The 14919-nt window shown below is 43.4% G+C and overlaps 1 protein-coding gene across 3 annotated transcripts in view; it reads left to right on the plus strand.

The window, feature by feature from the left end:
• IMPA1 (inositol monophosphatase 1) overlaps positions 1–10287 on the plus strand; it is a 27840-nt gene extending 17553 nt beyond the window's left edge. For 2 of the 3 annotated variants that reach the window (XM_062188311.1, XM_062188309.1), the window contains exons 8-9: positions 5067–5218; positions 8859–10287. In XM_062188311.1, coding sequence (XP_062044295.1) covers positions 5067–5218; positions 8859–8974 — 268 coding nt within the window. In that variant the 3' untranslated portion in view covers positions 8975–10287. The remainder of the gene's footprint in view (positions 1–5066; positions 5219–8858) is intronic. The other variant, XM_062188310.1, reaches the window with a different exon arrangement.
• The last annotated feature ends 4632 nt before the right edge of the window (positions 10288–14919 follow it).

Consider the following 14919-nt stretch of genomic DNA (forward strand, 5'->3'; position numbering starts at 1 on the left):
TGATTTTTAATCTGCAGTTCATTGCATTGTAAAACTTTTACTTTATGGGACCTACTGGGTGATTTCTTTTTGCCCAAGACTGTGATCAAATGTGTGAAAATTTCATATGCACTGAAAAAATATATTCTCTGCTTTCAGGGTATAATGTTCAATACATAACTAAAAGATCTTACCTTTTCATAGTTTTAATTTAATTTAATTTTGTATATTTGCTCTGTCTCATGTTGAGAATGATCTGTCAAAGTCTGCTTTAATGAGTATGTTTCTTTGTATTTCTTTCAGTTTGTGCAGCTTCTATTTTATGTAGGTTGAAGTTATGTTATTAGGTACTTTTTCATAATCGTTACACCTTCATTGTATAATTTTAACACAATAAAATATTCTTTTTCTTGTTTCCTGTTTGGGATCTTGAAGTCAATTTTTCCATCAGAATTGTAATCCTTCTTTCTTACTGTTACTAATTGCCATATAAATCTTTGTACACCCTTCTATTTTTAGCCTTTTTAATCACTGCATTTTTATACAGCTGTGGGATATTAATACATTTTTTATGGTTTTATTTTACCACCAATTCTTTTAACCTTCTGCCTTCTGCGAATCTCTGACTTATAAGACTCTTAAGAACTGATCAGAATCAGTTATTAATCTGACCTAACTGCAGATAAGTTGACTGAAGTTCAGAAAACTGAGATCACACAGCTGCGCAGGGATATGACTAGAACCTTGGCTTCCACATAATTTTTCTTTCTCCAGTATTAGAATTCTCTTCCAGGAGTTGCGGCATTCAAAGTCTAGTCTGACCGTTGTCCCAGCTGTAATTATGGGGTAAACGTGTGGTCTGTTGTACCACTGAGTTAGGTGAAAGCGTCGAGTCTGTGTTGTGTAGAAGGAGAATGTTTCTGGATGATGTCCATGATGAAAGAGCAGTATAACTTAAAAAGCCTGCTGCTGCAGTGAGCGTCTTAAAGCAAGGACTTTAACCACGGGCAATAAAATGATTATGTTAGCCGTAAAAGAGTGGCAAGGGGTTTACAATGTTAACCTTTTATTTTGCCATTGGCTTACATAAAACGAGTTTTTTTTTTTTTTTATTAGGATTTTTTTTTTCAAAAATTTAACCAGGAAAATGTTACCAAGGAGTAGTGTTAGTTTGATTTCTATGATATTTTGCATTCAGCCGATTCTTTAGTTTTTTAGTGTGACTTCAGAATTACTTATAAAAAATAAAATGAAACTAAAGAGTCATGATCAAAATAAATGCCTTCAATAAGAAGAAACATCTAATAGTTCTTAAGTAAGAAATAGCATTTAGGAGACAAAGTAAGCTATTGTAGGTCCATTGTCTATGTTTAATTTTGGGATTCAGTTAGATGAACTTCACCTTGTAATACCAAGTGTGTTGGCATCATGGCTTTTTGAATAATTTCATCATAATCATAACTTTTTTAAAAAATTAAGTACTTTTTATATGCTAGTAAATCTACTAGGTACTACATAAATAACTTGTAGTCATTACAAAAGTGGTCTAAGGTAAGTTGGTAGTACCATTTTGATGACAAGAAAGCTAAAAACCAAAGAAGTAACTTCTTCAAGGTCATGGTTTCTAACAACTTAACAGGGGAAGAATCCCAAATCTCCATGACACCAAAGATAGACCTTTTCTCTCTATCCCATGCTAGCATGATAAGAGGATCAGACTACAGTAGGATTCACAACATGTGGTGCAGAATCTAGACCACAGTCTTAATTACCTGCTAAGCAATCTGTGTGATAATCCTTTGGTAAGGTGGATCTGTAAGAGAATATGTTCTTGCTGACTGTGAGGCCACTTGCAGAGAGCCCAGTATTCATTAGCCGTGGACATGGGGCCAGCGTTGTGCTGCCGTGTGTTAGGCTGCTGCTTGTGACACAGAAATCCCATATCAGAGCGCCAGTTCAAGTCCCAGCTACTCTGCTTCCCAGCCAGCTTCCAGCTGATGGCTTGAGAGCCTGGGGCCCTACCACCCATGTAGGAGACTTTGACCTGGCCCAAATCTGATGTGGCCATGTTGGAGTAAACCAACAGATGGAAGGTTTCCTTCTTTCTTCCTCTGCCTCCTTCCCTCTCTGTCTGCCCTCCCCCGCCCCGAGCAGCTCTCCCTTTCAAATAAATAAACAAAATAGAATCTTTTTTAAAAAGGAGGCAGAAGCACTGCTGGTATCTATCACTGTTGTCCTTCCAGACCAGGATTCTAGAAAGACAGGTTCAGTCCACAGTCGCCCTCATCAGCAGGGGCTGGGACAGGCCAAAGCCAGGCACCTGAAACTCCATCCAGTTGTCACATGGGCAGAGACCCAAGTACTTGAGACATCATCTGCTGCCTCCCACCGTGCACATGAGCAGGAACCTGGATTGCAAGCAGAGGAGCTGGTACTGGAATCAGGCACTTCAATATAGGATGCTGGTGTCCCAAGCACTGTTTAACCACTGAGCCAACTCCTTTCCCTTAACCTTTTTTGGAGAGAGAGAGAGATTTCAAGATCTTCCATTTGCTAGCTCACTCCTGAAATGCCTGCAAAGCCCATGGCTGGGCCAGACTAAAGCCAGAAGCCAGAACTCCACTGGGACCTCCCACATGAGTGGCAGGAAGACAAGTACTTGGGCCATTATCTGCTGCCTTCCAGGTGCATTAGCAGGAAGCTGGATCAGAAGCATCGTATAGTGGGGACTTAAACCAGGCACTCTGATATACCATGTGGGCATCTCAAGCTGTGACTTAACCCCCTGTGCCATAATGCCCACTCTCCTCCCCCTTTCTAAAATTTGCTTTGGGAGAGAGGGGCCGACACTCTGGCATAGTAGGTTAAGCCTCTGCCTGCGGCACCAGCATTCCAGGCAGATGCAGCTTTGTGTCCTGGCTGCTGCAGTTCTAATCCAGCTTCCTGCTAATGAGTAAAACCCATTTGGAAGTGATTTACAGGGGCCAGCACTGTGGCGCAGCGGGTTAATGCCCTGGCCTGAAGTGCCAGCATCCCATATGGGTGCCAGTTCTAGTTCTGGCTGCTCCACTTCCAATTCAGCTCTCTGCTATAGCCTGGGAAAGCAGTAGAAGATGACCCAAGTTCTTGGGCCCCTGCACCCACGTGCGAGACCCGGAAGAAGCTCCTGGCTCCAGGCTTTGGATCGGTGCAGCTCCAGCCATTTATGCCATCTGAGGAGTAACCGGCAGATGGAAGACCTCTCTCTGTGTCTACCTCTCTCTGTAACTCTGTCTTTCAAATAAATAAATCTTCAAAAAATAAATAAATAAAAAGTGATTTGTAGACATGTGACCCCTTTCTGTTAAACATACTCCAATATATATGTCTTTTTTTTTTTTTTAAAAAAAAGATTTATTTATTTGAAAGGCAGAGTTACAGACAGAGGGGGGAGAGAGAGAGATCTTCCATCCACTGGTTCAATCCCCAAGTGGCCATAATGGCCAAGGCTGGGCTGGGCTTAAGCCAGGAGTCTAGAACTCCATCTGGGTCTCCCACGTGGGTGCAGGAGCCTAAGCACTTGAGCCATCCTCCACTGCTATCCCAGGCACATTAGCAGGGAGCTAGATTGATTGTAGAGTAGCTGGGACTTGAACCAGCGCCCATATGGGACGTCATCATTGTAGGTACCAGCTTAACCCACAGTGCCGGCTCCAAGTATAATTTTTCTTTAATTAACAGAATATTCCAAACATTATTTTTAAAACCAGGAATCAACATTGTTAAGTATTCTAATGCACAAACTTTTCAAATTTTGAAAAAATTATAATCCAAGTTCCATTCCAGGATTATACGTTACATTTCATTGTCATTTCTCCTCAGTTGCTTAGCTTCCTTTGTCTTGAGAAGTACAGGCCAATTATTTTGTAGTGTGTCTCCTGATTCGTGTTTATTTCCTCTTGATTATGCTTAGATTATGCATTTTTCACAGGTTCTGTCCTCCGTGTTTCATCCAGGAAGCACATGGTACCCTTTTTCCCTATTGTGTGATGTTACTTGTTTTGCTTTAAAGATTTTATTTATTTATTTGAAAGAATTAGAGAGAGAGAGAGAGAGGGAGAGATTAAACCATTGGTTTACTCCCCAAAGGCCAGGGTTGGGCCAAAGCCAGGAACTTCTTTCAGGTCTCCCACATGGGTGCAGGGGCCCATGCACTTGGGCCACCTTCCACTGCTTTTCCAGGTGCATTAGCAGGGAGCTGGATCGGAAGTGGAACAGCTGGAACTTGAACTGGCATCCATATGGGTTGCCCGTGTTACAGGTGGCAGATAAACCCACTATGCGTTGTCATAGTGGTAATGGTTGGTAATGGTAGACTATTGCAAAGATGCTGTTTTTCCATTTTAATTATATTTGTTATAGAGTGATACTTTGATGCTGCGCGAATGTCAAACTTTCACCCACTAATTTTAGCGTTTATTGATGATTACTTCCTGAGTCACTTATTATAGTGGTAGCTGTCAAGTAGTATCCATATTTATCTTAACTTGGTCTATTTCTAAGAGAGAGGTGCTGTGAGAAGACAAACCTAAAGTGATCTGCCATGGCAGGCCTGAATTGATACAGAGCCCAGGCGTGCTGGTGTCGTTTCAGGCACATGTATGGTACACACCGAGTTGGCAGTGACCAGTAGCATGATATGTTACACCTTCTAGTGACTGCGTTGTGTGTGTGTGTGTGTGCGTATAAAACAATATGGGCTCTAGTGCTTGGGTTTAAACAAATACAAATATACATCCATGCCATTTTGCTGAAATTTTAGCATTTTCCTCAGTTTTTTTCTCCCAAAAAATGATTATTTCAGTGTTTATCTTTTTAAATCATTCTTTGTGAGGATTCATTTTGTGATTTGTATAATGCATCAGGATAATTAGATTTTGCACATTTTTTATTTTAAGATTAGATACTCCCCTTACCCCTTTTTATACTTATTCTTTAGATTGATTGAAGTTATCTCAGTCAACACTTCACATAAACTGAAGTAGAGAAGGAATGCCTTGTTTGAAAGGATTATTTTTTAAATCTTGTTTTGGAATTCTATTTGTTAGGATCCGAGGCGTTGGCACGGCAGCTGTTAATATGTGCCTCGTGGCAACTGGAGGAGCAGATGCATATTATGAAATGGGAATTCACTGCTGGGATATGGCAGGAGCTGGCATCATTGTTACCGAAGCTGGTGGCGTGCTAATGGATGTAACAGGTAAAATCACAGAGCAGTAAAGCATCATTTTTTGTTTCCACATCTGTTGAGCTTTTCCTTTTGTTTTTAAAAGATTTTATTTATTTATTTGAGAGGTAGAGGTACAGACAGTGAGAAATATCTTTCATCCACTTCCCAAATGGCTGCAATGGCCAGGGCTGAGCTGATCTGAAGCTGGGATCTGGGAGCTGGGAGCCTCCTCTGGGTCTCCCACATGGGTGTAGGGGCCCAAGCACTTGGGCCATCTCCTATTGCTTTTCCAGACCATAGCAGAGAGCTGGATCAGAAGAGAAGCAGCCAAGACTAGAACTGCTACCCATATAGGATGCTGGCACCGCAGGCGGAGGATTAATCTACTGTGCCACAGTTCTGGCCCCTCCATTTTTTTGTTTTTTAAAGATTTATTTATTTATTTGATAGAGTTACACAGAGAGAGGAGAGGCAAAGAGAGAGCAAGAGAGGTCTTCCATTCGATGGTTCACTCCCCAATTGGCCACAACAGCTGGAGCTGTGCCGATCCAAAGCCAGGAGCCAGGAACCTCTTCCAAGTCTCCCATGCGGGTGCAGGGGCCCAAGGACTTGGACCATATTCTACTGCTTTCCCAGGCCATAGCAGAGAGCTGAATTGGAAGTGGAGCAGCCAGGTCTTGAATCAATGCCCATATGGGATGCCAGTGCTTCAGGCCAGAGTGTTAACCCGCTGCCCCACAGCGCCAGCTCCATAGCCCCTCCATTTTTTAAAATAAGATTTTATTTATTTATTTGAGAGGCAGAGTTACAGACAGAGAGAGGGAGAGACAGAGAGAGATATCTTCCATCTGCTGGTTCACTCCCCAAATGGCTGTAATGGCCGGAGCTGAGCGAATCCAAACCCAGGAGCCAGGAGGCTCCTCCCAGACTCCCACGTGGGTGCAGGGGCCCAAGGACTTGGGCCATCTTCTGCTGCTTTTCCAGCCCAGAAGCAGAGAGCTAGATTGGAAGAGGAGCAGCTGAGACACAAACTGGCACCCATATGGCATGACAGCACTGCAGGCAGAGGCTTAGCCTACTATGCCACAGCGCCAGCCCCCATGTGTTTTTTTTAATGTTTGATATATTGCGGACTCGTCCTTCGAGGCCCACACCCTGTTGGGATGGTGGGGCAATGGCGTTCTTCGACAAGAAGCACTGGAGACAAGTTTTGGTGAACATCTCCGTTGACTAACAATCAATCTCAAGCTTTTAAAGGGCAGATGGGGGGGGGGCATAGCTAATTCAGGGCATCACTAAGTCTATAGGATAAAGCCGATATTGACACCGCTATGCTTCTCCAATCAGCTTGAAGATCATGTAGTCTACATAGCCTTCCAGGTGGCCCTTGTGGGCCTGGGCCACACCCTGGGGCTGGTTACCTGATTGGCAGTTACAGGGCCCTTCAACAGGAAGCAGGGGTGGGGGAAATGTGCCTGGGGCTCCTGCCTCCTGCCTGCAGTTGGGTCATAGGGTCCTTCCCGGAAGGCATGGTGTCCCATGCCCTCTCAGCCTCCTGCATGGGCTAGGCAGGCGGTCTCCCAGCCAGGCACAGGATCACCCACATCAGATGTTACACTTCAGCTTTTAAGGCAAAAACAGACTGTGCAGTTTCCTGCAAAGTCAAAGTAAGCATTGGGTGAAAGAAGGATTAGAGTTAATGGTAATGTGCAGCTGCTAGTAACTGGCTAAGCCTCTTGGAATGTGAGCATCAGGAATGCTGAGACACTGTAGAGGTCTAGACAGGCACTGAGTCAGGCTCGGATCGGGAGCTCCTTGAACGACCACCGTGATGATTGTCAGTGTACCATCTCCACCAGCTCTTTCTGTCTTGGGCCTAGGGACGTTAAAGACTTTGAGTTGATGGTGAATTTTTGAAATGAAGGTGGACCTGGTGTCAAAGAATTCACCAATGATCTGGAAGAAAGACAACAAAGAAATAGAGTGGGAAGGGGAGTGATATGAAAATACAGAGTTGAATTTCGTGTCCATTAATTCTCAAACAGTAAAGAGGTAATAAATAGGCACAAAAGAAGAAATAGGAAAAAAAAGTGTTTCTTAAACTGATGTGAGCTTAGATCTGTGGCCTCCCACCCCCACCCCAACAATTAGTCTTTGCTCAAGAAAGGTACTTAGAGGCTGACATTGTGGCACAGTGGTTTAAGCTGCCACTTGGGATGCTGGCATCCGTATCAGAGTCCAATGTCAGAGCACTGGTTCAAGTCCTGGCTGCTCTGCTTCCAGGCCAGCTCCCTGCTGATGTTCCTGGGAAAGTAGCAGATGATGGCCCAAATACCCCACCACCCACGTGAGAGACCCTGATAAGAGTTCCAGGCTCCTGGCTTCAACTTGGCCAGCCCCAGTTGTTGTTGCTGTTTGGGGAATGAACCAACAGATGGAAGATCTCTCTTTCTCTCCCTCTCTCTTTTGTCACTCTGCCTTTCAAATAGATGTTTTAAAAATATGCTTTGGGGTGGACATTTGACATAGCAATTTTTTTAAGATTTATTTATTTTATTTGAAAGGCAGAATTACAGAGAGACTGAGGCAGAGAGAGAGAGAGAGGAAGAGAGAGAGAGGATGAAAAAGAGAGAGAGAGGTGTTCCAGCCGCTGGTTAATTTCCCAGATGGCCGCAGTGGCAGGAGCTGCATCGATCCGAAGCCAGGAGCCAGGAACTTTTTCCAGGTCTCCCATGTGGGTGTAGAGACCCAAGGACTTGGACCATCTTCCACTGCTTTCCCAGGCCATAGCAGAGAGCTGGATCAGAAGTGGAGCAGCTGAGACTCAAACCGGCACCCATATGGGATGACAGCACAGTAGGCAGTGACTTTACCTGCTATGCCACAGTGCACCTGGTAGTTAATAGTGCCTGCAAATTACACTGGAGTGCCTGGATTTGATTTCTCGCTCCAGCCCCATCTTCTTGCTAACGTGCACTCTGGGAGGCAGCAGTGATAGCTCAAGTAATTAGCTTCCTGCCACCCACGTGGGAGACCTGAATTGAGGTCCTGGCTTCTAGCTTCTGCCTGGCTGTCGTGAGCATTTGGGAAGTGAACCAGCAAATGGGAGATCTCTGACTACCTTGGTCTCTATTTCTCTCTGCTTCTCAAATAAATAAAATTGTTTAAGAAAAGAAGCTTAGAAAATCAGTATGTAGAGCCAGGGCTTAAACATTGTAACCATGTGACAGAGTCGATTTTTTTTTTAAGGAGAACTGAAAATATTAAAATGTTAGGATGAGGGTTGGGTGCAACAGTTAAGTCACCACTTGGGATACCCACGTTCTATGTTGGAGTGCATGGTTTGAGACCCAGATACTCCCATTTTTGAACCAGCTTTCTGCTAATGCATACCTGTGAGGTGGTAAAAGCTCATTACTAGGGTCCCTGCCACCCAAGAGGGAGATCTGACTTGAGTTCTTGGCTCCTGGCTTCAGCATGGCCCAGCCCAAGTGTTGCTGACAATTGGGGAATGAACCAATGAATGGAAGACTGTCTCTCTCGCTCTTTTTCTCTCTTTCTCTGTTCCCCTACCATGACCTCTCCCTCCCAAAAACGTTAGGATTGATTCTAGTATATGGATTATTTTTGTGCGGTATATAACCATTTTCCATATTTGATTTGATTTTAGGAGGGCCATTTGATTTGATGTCACGAAGAATAATTGCTGCAAGTACTAGAGCACTAGCAGAAAGGATTGCCAAAGAAATACAGATAGTACCTTTTCAGAGGGATGATGAAGATTAATGACTGCAGCTCACCTTCAGTGACAGCCACTTTTCCCCAGATGCATTGATGCACTGATGGACATCTGTTTCCGATGTAGGATACTGATTTCAATTGTCTTTGATGTCCAGATGAAAAAATTGGAAATTGTTCCATAGACTAAGACTAGGTATGTAAGGATAGCCATAATGTTTGTTTCACTGTTGTAAAAAATTTGCATGTAAGAATGTACTTTACAGAAAGTAAGCTGTTCACGAGATATGTATTACACCAGCTAAAACGGTCCATTAGAAAGTGTGTGTTTCTAAATATATATAGTCCTCAGGAATATATGACCCTCAGAAGTGTAACCCTCAATCAGAAAGTTACCTTTTTGGAAACAATTTTCTCTTTGGTTCTAAAAGCCATATTTAAGTTTATAAGGCTATAACAGGGACACCCTAGCCAGACGTTTCTTTGCAGAGAGCCCCATTTTCTTTTATTCATCAGTGTACCCACAGTGCTTTGCACAGTGACTGCCAAACAGTAGACAGTTCAAAAACATGCATTATGAGCATTATAAGAATGGTACATGAAGTCAGGAATGCACCATTTTGTGTGTTTGCTTCAGGTTGTAGAGTTAACATTACCTAGTTTTCCTTTTTATATTTCACATCACCATACTGCCAGGTAGCATTGCAGAGTGGACATTTCTGTGATTAATGTTTTCCAAAGCACCTCATCACAGGGTGCTTCCCTTCAGTGTCCACAACCAGGGGCCAGAGAAGAAATTGTTTCCCGAAAGCACTCTTCTCAGTGTTCTGATCAGATCCAGTCTACCCTGTCTGAAGGATGCTCACACTGATGCGGTCCTGCTGGCAAAGCACTGTGTGGTTAACACAGAACCATTTGATTTCTTCCCAAACTCCTTAGTTAACTTCACTGCTGCTGTACTGTAGGAAGCCTTTAAGTATTTCTTAATAGCCTTCGGCCTAGAAAATGCAAGAAGAAAATTTTACTGGTTCATAGACATTTCTAAAGCATTAATTTATTGTTTAGCTTTGTCTCTTGGCTTGTGAACAGATTGTTAAATTCTGTTATACGGTTGTATGAGCCTTGTACTTGATAAGATGAAAAACGCTTCTTTATAGTACTCAAGGTAGGGGGTATGTTATTGTTGTGTACGCCTAGTACACTAAATATATATGATACCAAGGTTTAGGTATTATAATAATTTCTGTACTTACACTGTTGGTCACTTTTACTTTAAACATCTCATACTGTATTCTAAGACAAGTTGTTTTTTGAATTAAATTTATTTTAAATAAGGCTATCATGAATAAAAGTTTAAATAAAAGTATAGTTGTTAGCCACATTATTAAATTTATAATTTAGACTACTTTTAGAGGCTTTGTGTTGAATTACCCATTTGAAACTTGCAGTTGTGATTGAATATATATATATATTCTGATTTTTTTGCTTGTACTTTGTCCAACTTTTCCAAAGGCTTTAAAATATTTTTTTCCTATAGATAGCTTTACATCTTTATTCTAAATACACTTGGGTGTTTTGTGGCTGAAATTTCTTTAGATGTTGAAAAAAGATGTTTAACAAGTAAATTATCCAACAATAACTTGAACATATTTCTTGTAAGTAACAAGACTTCTTAGACTTAGCATATGTTATGCAGCGGGCGTGTTATCTTTCTATATGTGTATATACACACAGAGATGCATATGTAAAATATAAACATTTGAACATCCCTCCCCCTTTTTTAAGCAAAAATAAGCTCTTCCTATCATGTCCTTTTTTCTGAAACATCCTTTGGCTCCCTTTGGCCTTATTACTGATTTTGAGAGATGGTTTACAGTGTCTGGGGTCAGCACCTTACCTGTGTTATAGGTCATTGTGACTTACTGGCCTGAATTTCAATATCTACTCTCAAGCCTAAAATGTTTCAAGAAAGAAAATAATAATGACTTAAAATTGTTTTCCATTGTGGTCCATAGCAGTATCTTGACTTTGCCTCATTTAGGAAAAGAAAACCTACTTTCTATTATTATGTAACTAACACATATTAGTTTGTTTATTTGAAAGTCAGACTTAGAGGGAGGGAGAGATCAATCTTCTGTCTACCGTTCACTTCCCAAGTGACTGTAACACCCAGGGCTGAGCCAGGTGAAGCCAGGAGCTTCTTCCAGGTCTCTTATGTGGTGTAAGGGCCCCAAGCACTTGGGCCATCTTCTGCTGCTTTTCCAAGGCTATTAGCAGGGAGCTGGATTAGAAATGGAGCAGCTGGGACGTGACCCAGTGCCCATTTGGCTTGCCAACATTGCAGCCGGCGGCTTTACCCGCTATGCCACAATACTGGCCCAAAACATTATGAATTTCCATGTGTTTACCGCAGTCATTTTGTCTGTTAATACTATTCGCTTTTTGTCCTGGAGGTAGATCTTTTGGAGCCCTTTTCCCCTCTGTCTCAACCGGCTGCTCACCAGCGATGCTGCCTGTGCCTCCAGGGCTTCCTTTTGTTTCCTTTCAATTTTTTTAATATTTATTTAATATTTTAAAGCCAGAGTTATAGAAGGGAGGGAGAGAGAGATCTTCCATTCAGTGGTTCACTGTTCAAATGGCCACAATAGCCAGGGGCTGGGCCAGGCTGAAGCTGGGAGCTAGGAGCTTCATCTAGGCCTCCAATGTAGGTACCGGAGTTCAAACACTTGGGCCATCTTCCACTGCATTCCCAGGCCATCATAGGGAGCTGCATCAGAAGTGGAGCAGCTGGGACTCAAACAAATGCCTCTATGGGATGCCAGTGTTGCAGGCTGTGGTTTAAGCCACTGTGTCACAACACCAGCCCCCATTTTTAGATTTCTAAATGTGATTCTATCCCCTGCATTCATTGTCTCTTTCAGGTTTCTCAGGTTTTTGTGTGTGTGTGTGTGTGCTCTTTCACTGTTTTGAACATCCTGAACTATGTGAGGATCCTTTATTTTTAACATATGTTAACATTTGTGGAGTGTAGATAAAACAATGCTTGTATGGAAATATTTAACCTTAAATTCAAAACAAGGAAACAAATATAAGGATTGACTGGCTGAACTAAAACTAATTCATATTCTGTGATCATCTACTTGAAAAATCTTTAAGAATCTGCAGTCAAACCATTAGTGTATAATATCCTCTTTTTTTTTTAAGATTTATTTTTATTTATCTGAGAGACAGAGTTACAGACAAGGTAGATACAGAGAGAGAGGTCATGCATTCTCTGGTTCACTCCTCAAATGGCTGGAGCCGAGCCAATCCGAAGCCAGGAGCCAGGCACATTAGCAGAGAGCTGGAGCAGAAGAGGAGCAGCTGGGACTAGAACAGGCATGCATATGGGATGCTGGCACTTCAGGCCAGGGCTTTAACTCACTGCACCACAGCGCTGGCCCCAGTGTATAATAGCTTTAGTGTCATCATTGAGGATAAGATCAATGTACAAAAATCAACTATTTTTATAACCTAGTAACACATAAGATAACATTTAAATAAGAAAACTACTTAACATAGCATTTTAAAAAAAGATTTATTATTTATTTGAAAGTCAGTGTTACATAGAGGGTGAAGGAAAGGCAGAGAGAGAGGCTTCCATCCGATGGTTCACTCACCAATTGGCTGCAACAGCTGGAGCTGTGCTGATCTGAAGCCAGAAGCTTCTACTGTGTCTCCCACACAGGTGCAAGGACCCAAGGACTTAGGCCATCTTCCACTGCTTTCCCAGGCCATAACAGAGAGCTGGATCGATGTGGAGCAGCCAGGACTTGAACCGGCGCCCATATGGGATGCTGGCACTGCAGGCGGGAGCTTTACCCACTATGCCGCAGCACTGGCCCCTACAATAGCATTTTTAAAAGCAGAATCAACATCAGAGGGACAGGTGTTTTGTCTAGTGGTTAAGACACTAGTTGGGATACCCACATCCCACATCAGAGTGCCTGCATTCTACTCTCAGCTCTTTCCCCTGATTCCAGCTTCTTGCTGATGGACACCCTGGGAGGCAGCAGGTGATAGCTCAAAGCCTTCCCCAAGCCTTGACATGTTACCCACCCACCCACTTGGGATACTTGGTTTCTGGCTTCAGTCCTCCTGGGTATTGCAGGCATTTGGGGAGCGAACAGAAGATGGACGCTCTCTCTCTGTTCCCCAAAACAAAAACAAAAAAACACAACTCTGGAATTTCAAGGAAAAAAGCCACCAGATGCCTGGAGATTAATATAATGCAAGATTACAAAAGTTCTTCATAAAAAAACTAACATTACTGAGGTCACATTGTGGTGCAGCAGGTTAAACAGCCCCCTGTGGCACCGGGATCCCAGATGGATGCCAGTTCCCGACCAGGCTGCAGCTCTCTGCTAATGTGCGTAGGAAAGCAGCGGAAGATGGCCCAAGTACTTGGACCCCTGCGTCCACATGGGTGACCTCGATGAAGCTCTGGTTCTTGGTTTAAACCTGGCCCAGCCCTGGCCATTAAAGCCTCTTGGGGAGTGAACCAGTTGATGGAAGAGCTCTCTGTCTCTCCCTCCATCCCTCTAATTCTTCCTTTCAAATAATTAAAATAAATCTTAAAACAAAACAAAAAATACCTAACATTACCAACAGAAACATTTACAGATACTAGGCTTGCTACCCCAGCAGGAGGCGGCAGGGGGCGCTTGGACACTACTACATGCCATGCTTGCTTCCCTTCTTAGAAACTGGGTGCTTAGTTGGTAGTGATATGGAGGTGGGGTGTGTGAGCACCTGAGTAAGAGGTGATGGGGACAGTGTGTGCAGTGACATTATCATTGTTTTGGTCTGGCTGGGTCCCCCCCAGATCCTTCCTTGACCACCCAAGAGTGGGTTTATTCCCTCTCTCGAATATTCTGCATTTCTACATTCAGCCCACTTACCATACTGTGTTGCATAGCCAGCAAAACCCCATGAAGCACCCCAGAGTCTTGCAGATTCTTGTCAGAGTCAAGGTGGCACATAGCAGACGTGAAAAAACACACAATTTAAGACTTTTCTGCGGTACAGTAGAGATGAATGAAGCATCACGTGACCATGCAAAGTTCCTGTATATTGAGACCTTACCAAACTGAGATCGAGGCCCACTCAAATTAGGTCTTCACAAAGAGCAATCTGCACCGTGAGGAAAACTGGTGCCTGCCCATGACTTTGACCTTCACTCATTCTGATGACTCCCAAGTCTTGATCTACACTCCATATTTTCCTTCTGAATCCTCACCCCTAATCTCCAGCTCCTTTTTGGATGGCCACACCTAAATGACCTCTGCGTCATGAGTCCTCTGTGTCCCAAGCCCAACTGGTTAGTTTGTGGCTCAGAATTAGCTGCTGCTCAGTAGTGTGCACTATCTTCCCACAGCAAGTGAGACCCTGGTACAGCTGATGTTTGCCTTTCCCGCACCCCTCCCAGCCAGCTTCCACAGCTGAGGTGTTTTTTTTTGTTTTGTTTTGTTTTTTGCAAGACAGAGTTAGAGAGAGAGGTAGAGACAGAGACAGAGGTCTTCCATTCGATGGTTCACTCCCCAGTTGGCCACAATGGCTGGAGCTGCGCTGATCTGAAACCAGGAGCCAGGAGCCAGGAGCTTCTTCTGTGTCTCCCACATGGGTGCAGGGGCCCAAGGACTTGGGCCATCTTCTTCTGCTTTCCCAGGCCATAGCAGAGAGCTGGATTGGAAGAAAAGAAACTGGGACTAGAACTGGCACTCATATGGTGTGCCAGCACTTCAGGCCAGGACTTTAACCCACTGCACCACAGCGCCGGCCCCTACAGCTGAGTTTTCTTTAGCACGTGGTCCCACCTGACCTTCTCACTCTTCAGCTAAACGGAAAATTGGCCGCCTCTGAGTGCTTTCAGAGGATAGTCCTGCCCAGAACAGCCTACAGTAACAGTTTTGCATGTTTTATTCCTTAATGATTGTAGAGACCCCTCTCATCAG

Source organism: Lepus europaeus, chromosome 4 (genome assembly GCF_033115175.1).
Source record: "Lepus europaeus isolate LE1 chromosome 4, mLepTim1.pri, whole genome shotgun sequence".
NCBI lineage: Eukaryota > Metazoa > Chordata > Mammalia > Lagomorpha > Leporidae > Lepus > Lepus europaeus.